Below are 10234 nucleotides of genomic sequence, written 5' to 3'. Positions count from 1 at the left end.
CACCATCTTTCACCATCGCTGTGAACACTGTGTTCTGACTGGGGAAGGTTATCTAGAACCGAGCGTTTCACACCACCAAAACCCCTCAAACCCGCTGTGAATGACTTCTGGAGTTTCAATTCTTTAGAGAAATGGTTCACTGTAGAGAAACTCACCGATTAGAGTTGCTTAAAGCGGTGGTGAATGAAACCAGGTGTCAGTCGCCGTGACAACAACAGCATAGATATAGCCAGTATATTGACTATCCAAACCCACCAGTGAAGCTACACGTGTCTTCTGAGGTTTGTATGGAAAGTTGATGAGAGAATAGTGGCAGATCTGTTAAAAAATATGTTTTTGGGGGGGACTACTTTTTGTGGCACATCCTGAGCGTATCCCTCCGCCGTACATGGATTTTAAGACAGTTTTACGCAAAAAACAAAAAAAAAGATGGAAGAACTTTCTGTGAGGAGCTTTTAGAGGTTCTTCAGATGTCTGCTTCACCCTCATTCAACACCACTGTAGAACAATTTTAAGTGAATTAAGTTTCTCTAGTTCTTCACACCAACACCATCTAATTTATTGATTTATTTATTTATTTTTACATCTTATCTGTTTAATTATTCAGATGTTTTGTGGAAAAAATAGGTGGAAATCCCATTTAAAGTAATTTAGAAGGCCATATTTGACCTTTGTTGACCTTTGGAGGATTGTAGTATTTTGTACGGGTTAAACAGTAAATAATTGCCTCTTCTACTGCATTCATATAAACCAAGCACCTTATATAACCCCCTCCACCAGCTTAACTCCTTAAACCCTGTATGTCTTCACTCTCACAGTTAAACTGGCCCTACAATACAACCCTGTGGGACTCCCCAGAACATGTGCAACTTAAGGGCTACCAAACTCTTTATAATAATTACTTAGAAGGTTAAATAAAGACCTTTTTAAAGCATTTATACTGATTCATTCATTTGATTTCATATATATATATATATATATATATATATATATATATATATACATATAGATGACCTTAGCGTACTCCATCTTATAATAAAACAGTAATAAAATGTACTTTTTTCCATCTTATCTGGTAATTATGCAAATGTTTTGTGGAAATAAATGTGGAAATCACATTTAAAGCTGCTTTGAAGGCCATGTTTGACCTTTGTTGACCTTAATTACCTCTTCTACTGCATTCATATAAACCAAGCACCTTATATAACCCACTCCGCCAGCTTAACTCCTTAAACCCTGCATGTCTTCACTCTCACAGTTAAACTGGCCCTACAATAGAACCCTGTGGGACTCCCCAGAACATGCTAAATTTAAATGGCCACCAAAGCCTTTATAATAATTACTGTATTAGGATTTTAATAACTGAATAATCATCCTATGCCTTATAAGGTTAAACAAAGATGAGAGATGTTACGCTTTTCATATTTTAATCTTTACAGTCTCCGACCAGTAGAGGGTGCACTGCAAATCCTGCACCACTCAAAATCAGCCTGTTGGCCCAGGAGAGTTGAATGAGCCTGACTTTGAATGTGGGCAGTGGTGCAGATTGTTCATCATGGGCCTGTAATGATGTCACTCTGCAGTTTTTTAAACGTGTGGAAATGGAGCCCCCTACTGAGCTTTTCCTGAAGTTCATGCACCTGCTGTTTCACTTCAGGGTAGTATTGTAGTGTGAAGTTCTCTAGAATGAAGGATGGTGGAGCTCCATCCAATACTTATAAATGAGCTGGGGAGTTGTGTGATGATGAGGTGGGGTGGTGATCATCATCCATCATCCTGACCTCACTAATGCTCTTGTCGCTGAATGCAATCAAATCCTCACAGCAATGATCTACTCAAAATCTATTAGAAAGTCTTCTTCCCTGGACAGTAATGACAGTTACTCTTATTATTACCCTTAATATTGGAATAAACAATTTCCTGATACGTTCTTGTCCATAAAGTGCATTCTGGACTACGATGGAGCAGAATGGTGGTGCAGCAGGTGGCCAGGGGAGGTTGTGGGTTCGAACCTCACTTGGCGCGACGGTTTCCTTCTGATGCTTCGTTTTCCTCCCGCCTCTGAAAAACACGTGGACGAAACCAAACCTAGGAGAGTGAGCAGGTGCTGGGCTAAATGCTAACGCTAGCTAACAGATTGCTAACAGCACACTGTGCCAACAGGACCCAGAGAGGACCCAGAGAGGACAGCAGCACCAGTATCCAGGAAGACTCGGGAGTAATTACACTATTTTATGTATATATTTGTTACAGTGCTACAAACAAAGCTATGCTATGCTAGGCTATGCTATGCTACATAGCTGCTGTGAGCCTCCACAGCGACATAAACCAGCCAATCAGAGCAGAGCTTATGTGTTTTTTCTTTTCCACAAGCTTTACATATAAGGAAAGTCAGTGTGTTTCATTTTGAGGGAAAATAACAGGGTGGTAAACAGGGTTGTGAGCTCAGTAACAGCTCAGTAAAGGCGTCCTATAGCATTTAATATTCCTAATAAATACATTTCGGCACATATTAAATGATGCAAATGTGTTTATTAGACAATAACAGTCACATTCCTGGCCCGTCCTCGTTTCTCCAGGCTAGTACAGAGCTCTTCGTTCCTTGTTGACCTGCCAAATGAACCTGACTGATAGTATGAGTAGAAACACAGCAGTGAGGAGAGCGTAGACCATCAGGATGGCCTCGAGGACGAAGACAGACTCCGGGTCAGAGATTCTGCGCATTCGGCCCGGGCGTGAATACACCCCAAGTTTGATCTCAGCAGCTTTTTCGCCTTGAATCCAGCAGAAGTAGGAGCCTTTGTCCTCCAGACGGACTGGCCTGAAGTGCAGGTGGTGACCCACATCGATAAACACACGGGAGCTCCTGTTCAGCCCCTCCATGAACTCAGTGCGGTAAAGCGGGGCGGAGCCTTTATCCCAGGCCACAGCATGCTGGGGGTTTGTCCCAGGGCAGGAGAGCACCAGATCCGAGTCTACGGGATGGTTGTGGTAGTAAACAGCAAGTCCTGGAGATTTTGGGTCACCGTAACCAAGGAAGTCCAGCAGGTCCTTTCTCTCCGGACTCACGTTTGTAGATTTGGAAGAGCAAGGATTGTGGCAGCTTCTCACAGCCAGCTCTGCTCCAAGATCACCGTTAGCGAGCCCAAACCTCGGAGGAACTGCAGAGGAACCGCAAGAGGTCACGTTGCTTGACTTGCGAAGATACCTCACCTGTAGGTGTTGGCTCATGACGTAACACAGTCCAACCTGTGTCTGTTCCCCATTCACACCACAGCGGTCGCACTTGGACCACGGCCAGTAGCTCATGAACATCTGAAAAGGCTTGTAGAGGTTCTGCTCAGCTTCTGAAGCTCGTCTTCGATTGGTCCGGACCAGGTCAGAAGGAAAAAGCACTCGGCGAACCACCTGGACGTCCACGTCGTAGCCGTAGAAGAACTCCCCTGAAGCTGTGCCGCAGACATAATGCCCAGAGTCATCCTCCTGCACCCTGAAGACGATAAGGCTGAACAACCGGATGGAGAAGCGACTCCGTAGCTCCACATCCCTCCCAACTTTGGATGAGTCCACTATGGCAGTGCCCGAGAAGTCGGTGAGCACCCTGGTGTCCTGTGTGCCGAGATACTTCTGATAGTACCACACCACGGAGAGCGCCTCCTCTGGCTTACAGTGGCAGGGCAACTCTATGGTCATATCCGCCAGATAGGCCACACTGTCGAAGACAAGGAGGGCAGGGCATGCTCTGGTGGTGAAGATGTCCTCTTTGTCTTCAGGGGCTTGATAGGCCACCAGGAACGATGGACACAGCGTCCAAACGGACAGGAGAAACACTCTGTAGACCCTCATGTCTGAGAGAGAGAAACTGCAGCAGTCCGCCTGGAATGCTGATGTCCTGCCCATTGTTTGCTGTTGGCCTTTGTGATGTCATACTGAATGTGGACACATGGACACATCTACAGCAGAAGCTCCAGATCTCATCAGAACAGATGAAGCAGGTGAACATAAATCCAGTAAAAAGAGAAACAAGAGCTTCTCATTCTGAAGAAAGAAAGTAGTGAGATCTTGTTGGTGAGCTAGTCTGAAGAACAGAGCTCGGTTCCTCCAGGTTTCTCCTGGACGCCCCCCAGTCCAGCCAGCACAGCGTGGAGGATGTGTTCAACTCCATCAGCAGCAGCAGCAGCAGCAGCAGCAGCTCACCTGATTTACCATCATTTAGCACTGATTTACCACCAAACCAGGTGTTGATCTGAGGAGAACTCTAAATAATACTAGACTCCATGAGAGAGGAGAACTTTGAAGATGTTCTAATGATGAACACAGTGATGGAGAACCACTACTTGTATTAGTGTTTACTGAGGAGATACACACTTACTGCCCAGATAAGCAGCTTCTGAGAGTCTAAAACTACTGTACTGTAACTTTACTGCATGACAAAAGTATTGGGACACCTGCTCATTCATGGCTTCTTCTGAAATCAAGGGTATTAAAAAGAGCTGATCCTGCTGTTGTTGGAGTAACCAAGTCTCTACTGTCCAGGGAAGAAGACTTTCTGCTAGATTTTGGAGCAGAGCATTGCTGTGAGGATTTGACTGCATTCAGCAACAAGAGCGTTAGTGAGGTCAGGTCAGATGTTGGATGATGATCACCATCCCACCTCATCATTCCCATCCATCAGCTCCACCATCCATTATCCCATAGAACACAGTTCCTCCAGTGCTCCACAGCTCAATGCTGCTGGGGGTCTTTATACCCCTCTCTAGCCCACACCTGGTATTAGATGGCATGATGTCAATAAGTTAATGTTTACTATCTGCTCTAGAGAGTCCTATTCTATTGGCAGTTCTTCTCTACGGGGACTAGAAATGAAGAAGAAATGAATGAGCAGATGTCCCAATACTTCTGTCCACACAGTGTATATGGATTTTTCTGGTTTCTTCAGCGTTGCATTAGAGCTACAGGTGCAAACTGAAGATCAGGGGGATCAAGGCTTCTCAACTCTGGTCCTGGAGTCTTCTAAATCTGGCAGTGAGCAGATGCAGGGGACTCACCAAACCGTGCTGGACACCAGCCCTCCATGACCAGAGCTGAAGAGCCTCGGCCAATGCAAACAAATGTTCATGACATAATCTCACAAATGCTGTACTGGCCCATCAAACGTTTGATGACCTGATGTGTCTCGGATGCCTCAGAAGGTTCGTCCTCGTCTTCTGAATTCACAGAGGGGTTTCCAGCACCTGTACGGCCCACATCTACCGCGCCCCACAGCCTGCAGAACAGGTCCTCACACGCGTCTTTCTCAGCCTGGCTTAGGAGGGACACGTTCAGGCCAAAGCGGCCTGTTTTTGAGAGACCTTCCAAAAGTCCAGTCACTGCGGCCTCGTCCCCCGGATGGAGACACTCCGAAAGGATGACCAGAAACTCTCCAAGAAGACCAAAGCCAACCTCAGCACTGAACACACCCTGCAGAACACCCCCACCCAGCCTGAGGAGGTGACCGTACTTCTCAGACGAGCCTCCCTCAAGCCTGCGCCAGTCTCGCATGAACTCTGAAGCCGTCCTGGGCTGGAAGTCAGAGAGAGGGGCCTAGAACAAACAACGATAAACAACAAACAAATAAACAAACAAACAAACAAACAAACAAACAAACAAACAAACAAACATCAATACTGTACTACAAGTCATACTACTACTACTACCTCTACTACTACTACTACCTCTACTGCTACTGCTACTGCTACCTCTACTACTACTACTGCTACTACTACCTCTACTACTACTACTACCTCCACTGCTACTGCTACTGCTACCTCTACTACTACTACTACCTCCACTGCTACTGCTACTGCTACCTCTACTACTGCTACTATTACTACTACCTCTACTACTACTACTACCTCTACTACTACTACTACTACTACTACTACTACCTCTACTACTGCTACAACCTCTACTACTGCTACTACTACCTCTACTACTACTACTGCTGCTACTACCTCTACTACTACTACTACTACTACTGCTGCTACTACTACTACTACTACCTCTACTACCTCTACTACTACTACTACTACTACCTCTACTACTGCTACAACCTCTACTACTGCTACTACTACCTCTACTACTACTACTGCTGCTACTACCTCTACTACTACTACTACTGCTGCTACTACTACTACTACTACTACCTCTACTACCTCTACTACTACTACTACTACTACCTCTACTACTACTACTACTACTACTACTACTGCTGCTACTACTACCTCTACTACTACTACTGCTGCTACTACCTCTACTACTACTACTACCTCTACTACCTCTACTACCTCTACTACTACTACTACTGCTGCTACTACTACCTCTACTACTACTACTACTGCTACTACTACTACTACCTCTACTACTACCTCTACTACTACTGCTACTACTACCTCTACTACTACTACTACCTCTACTACTACCTCTACTACTGCTGCTACTACTACCTCTACTACCTCTACTACTACTACTACTACCTCTACTACTACTACTACCTCTACTACTACTGCTACTACTACCTCTACTACTACTACTACCTCTACTACTACTACTACCTCTACTACTACCTCTACTACTACTGCTACTACTACCTCTACTACTACTACTGCTGCTACTACTACCTCTACTACTACTACTACTACCTCTACTACTACTACTACCTCTACTACTACCTCTACTACTACTGCTACTACTACCTCTACTACTACTACTACTACTACCTCTACTACTACTACTACCTCTACTACTACTACTACTGCTGCTACTACTACCTCTACTACCTCTACTACTACTACTACTACTGCTGCTACTACTACCTCTACTACCTCTACTACTACTACTACTGCTACTACTACCTCTACTACCTCTACTACTACTACTACTACTGCTGCTACTACTACCTCTACTACCTCTACTACTACTGCTACTACTACTACTACCTCTACTACCTCTACTACTACTACTACTGCTGCTACTACTACCTCTACTACCTCTACTACTACTACTACTACTGCTGCTACTACCTCTACTACCTCTACTACTACTACTACTGCTGCTACTACTACCTCTACTACCTCTACTACTACTACTACTGCTACTACTACTACTACCTCTACTACCTCTACTACTACTACTACTGCTGCTACTACTACCTCTACTACCTCTACTACTACTACTACTACTGCTGCTACTACTACCTCTATTACCTCTACTACTACTACTACTGCTACTACTACCTCTACTACCTCTACTACTACTACTACTACCTCTACTACTACCTCTACTACTACTACTACTGCTACTACTACCTCTACTACTACTACTACTACTACTACCTCTACTACTACCTCTACTACCTCTACTACTACTACCTCTACTACTACCTCTACTACCTCTACTACTACTACTACCTCTACTACTACCTCTACTACTACTACTACTACTACTACCTCTACTACTACTACTACTACTACTACTGCTACTGCTACTACTACCTCTACTACCTCTACTACTACTACCTCTACTACTACCTCTACTACCTCTACTACCTCTACTACTACTACCTCTACTACTACCTCTACTACCTCTACTACTACTACTACCTCTACTACTACTACCTCTACTACTACTACTACTACTACCTCTACTACTACTGCTGCTACTACTACTACCTCTACTACTACTACTACTGCTACTACTGCTACTACTACTACTACTGCTACTACTACCTCTACTACTACTACTACCTCTACTACTACTACCTCTACTACTACTACTACTACCTCTACTACTACTACTACTACTACTACCTCTACTACTACTACCTCTACTACTACTACTACCTCTACTACTACTACTACTGCTACTACTACTACTTCTACTACTACCTCTACTGCTACTACTACCTCTACTACTACTACCTCTACTACTACTACTACTACTACCTCTACTACTACTACCTCTACTACTACTACTACTACTACCTCTACTACTACTACCTCTACTACTACTACTACCTCTACTACTACTACTACTACTACTACTTCTACTACTACCTCTACTGCTACTACTACCTCTACTACTACTACCTCTACTACTACTACTACCTCTACTACTACTACTACTGCTACTACTACTACTTCTACTACTACCTCTACTTCTACTACTACCTCTACTGCTACTACTACCTCTACTACTACTACCTCTACTACTACTACTACCTCTACTACTACTACTACTACCTCTACTACTACTACTACTACCTCTACTACTGCTGCTACTACCTCTACTACCTCTACTACTGCTGCTACTACCTCTACTACTACTACTACTACTACTACTACCTCTACTACCTCTACTACTACTACCTCTACTGCTACCTCTACTGCTACCTCTACTGCTGCTGCTACTAACAGTAGTTTAAAACTAACAGTAATTATTATTAATGATCTCTCTGAGACGCTGTGCAGAGGACTCACTCACCTGGACCATCTCAGCCGCCGCCGCTGTCCCTGTCTGAGCTGAAGCCACTGGGTTCCACGGCTGGTTCCGAGGAGCGCTGGCTTTATCCTGCCTCTCTAAGGGCTTCAGGTGCGACGCCAGAACTATATCCCTGAAACAGAACCCGGTTCCGGTCCACATTAACACCCGTGAAGTGACAGTAACACCCGCAGCAGCAGACAGTAGCGGGGGGCGGAGAAGCCCCTCTGTACCTGAACTCCTCGTATGTCGCCACTTTCTGGTGAACGGCGCGGAGCTTAGCGTCGTTTTCTCGCTGGTATTTCTTGTCGGCCTCCACCGCAGCCTGCAGCTCCCTCTCCAGCGCCGAGAAGTCGATCACCCCGCGTTTATCCATCTCCTCCAGCCCCTGACGGCCAGGCTGCTGCTGCTGCTGCTGCTAGCGAGCTAGTTAGCTTAGCGCTTGTAAACAAACCCGTAACCATGACAACCGCTAAATGTTGAGGAAATGTGAAACTTTGGGCTTTACTTTTAAACATTTTTAATTAGTAATATTTAATAATACACCCTCAACTGATAGTTTTTAATAATATGTGCATATTTTATTAAAACTGGTTCACCATAAAGCCGGAACCAGTTTATTTGACCGTCATATTAATTATTTCCATAATTTATCGCATATATAAAATTATTTATTTTTTGTAATCAAACACAAAATTGTTTAAGCTCTTGCACTCGGACTTACCTTTAAAATGCTTTTATTCATTTTAGAAAATTTAGAGAAAAAAAATATTTATAGCTATATACACATATATATGTAATGGTGCAGGCAGTGCATAGACCGTCCAGCAGGGGGCGGAAAAGAGGCGTGTTTATTTTTGTTAATTGCGTAATTATACTGTATTATTTATATATATATATATATATATATATATATATATTATTGAATAATTATTTAACCATCACACTGATGTGGAGGTCCTAAACCCATGACACAAGGGTTAACAAAAATAGAAGGTAATTATTACATTAAGTTAAACAGGAATAGGAGCTGCCACAAACAGGCCTTCAGATTCAGACTAATTTAAATAGCTTCCATGACCCCATGCCTCAATCCCAAAACCCAGACCATTAAAGCAGTGGAAGCTTCCAGCTCGGATTATAGATGCAGAACCTGCCCTGTATTCACTCACAGTACTGGGGAGATATGACTGCAGGGTCAGACGGACTTAAGAAATGCACCTTAGATCAGTGACTTTCACAAATGTTGAGAAATGAAGGAACCCATATATATGCGCAACACATTTATCGTGGGCATCTAAAGCACTGAAACACGTGTAAAAGACTTTCACAAATGCAACATCTTTGAAAACTGCTTTCTCAGCAGTCTCTACAGCCAACTACAGGCTACCCAGTTTGCAGTACACTAGAAATTGGGGCAGCTGGTTTGCCCCACATTCTTCAACTAGATGAGCACCACGTTTCCTAATGTAAAGGCTTTACTGTAAATTACATTTCTACATTTAAACCAATGCTAAAACATGTGAAAATAAAGTGCAGCAAGTTTGGAAACGTACATTATCCATACACGGTCACTCGTTTTCTGCAGTATCAGCATCGTACGGCACTGCTTTTAACTCTGAATGCTTTAAAATGGTGATGAGATTCAGCAGCTTTTTGAGAAACTGAAAGACACCAATTGCAAACCAATTGAATCCCAGTGAAGGAGGCATCGCCG

At 43.8% G+C, this 10234-nt stretch overlaps 3 protein-coding genes across 4 annotated transcripts in view; all 3 read right to left on the bottom strand.

Moving 5' to 3' along the window:
- The window catches only part of rpl27 (ribosomal protein L27), a 404812-nt gene that overhangs the window by 157024 nt on the left and 237554 nt on the right, over positions 1-10234 (bottom strand). The window lies entirely within an intron of this gene.
- On the bottom strand, positions 2520-4142 carry LOC140573975 (Ig-like V-type domain-containing protein FAM187A). The gene has a single exon (XM_072693628.1). It carries the CDS (start codon positions 3898-3900, stop codon positions 2581-2583), a length of 1320 nt encoding a protein of 439 aa, XP_072549729.1. The 5' UTR covers positions 3901-4142; the 3' UTR covers positions 2520-2580.
- Positions 5068-8897, bottom strand: dnaaf19 (dynein axonemal assembly factor 19). Its single transcript, XM_072693629.1, has 3 exons — positions 8751-8897; positions 8521-8650; positions 5068-5583 (listed from the first exon to the last, which is right to left on the bottom strand). Exons 1-3 carry the CDS (start codon positions 8891-8893, stop codon positions 5116-5118), a joined length of 741 nt encoding a protein of 246 aa, XP_072549730.1. The 5' UTR covers positions 8894-8897; the 3' UTR covers positions 5068-5115.

This window comes from Salminus brasiliensis, chromosome 12, assembly GCF_030463535.1.
Source record: "Salminus brasiliensis chromosome 12, fSalBra1.hap2, whole genome shotgun sequence".
Lineage (NCBI taxonomy): Eukaryota > Metazoa > Chordata > Actinopteri > Characiformes > Bryconidae > Salminus > Salminus brasiliensis.
This window is presented reverse-complemented; position numbering and strand designations above follow the sequence as displayed.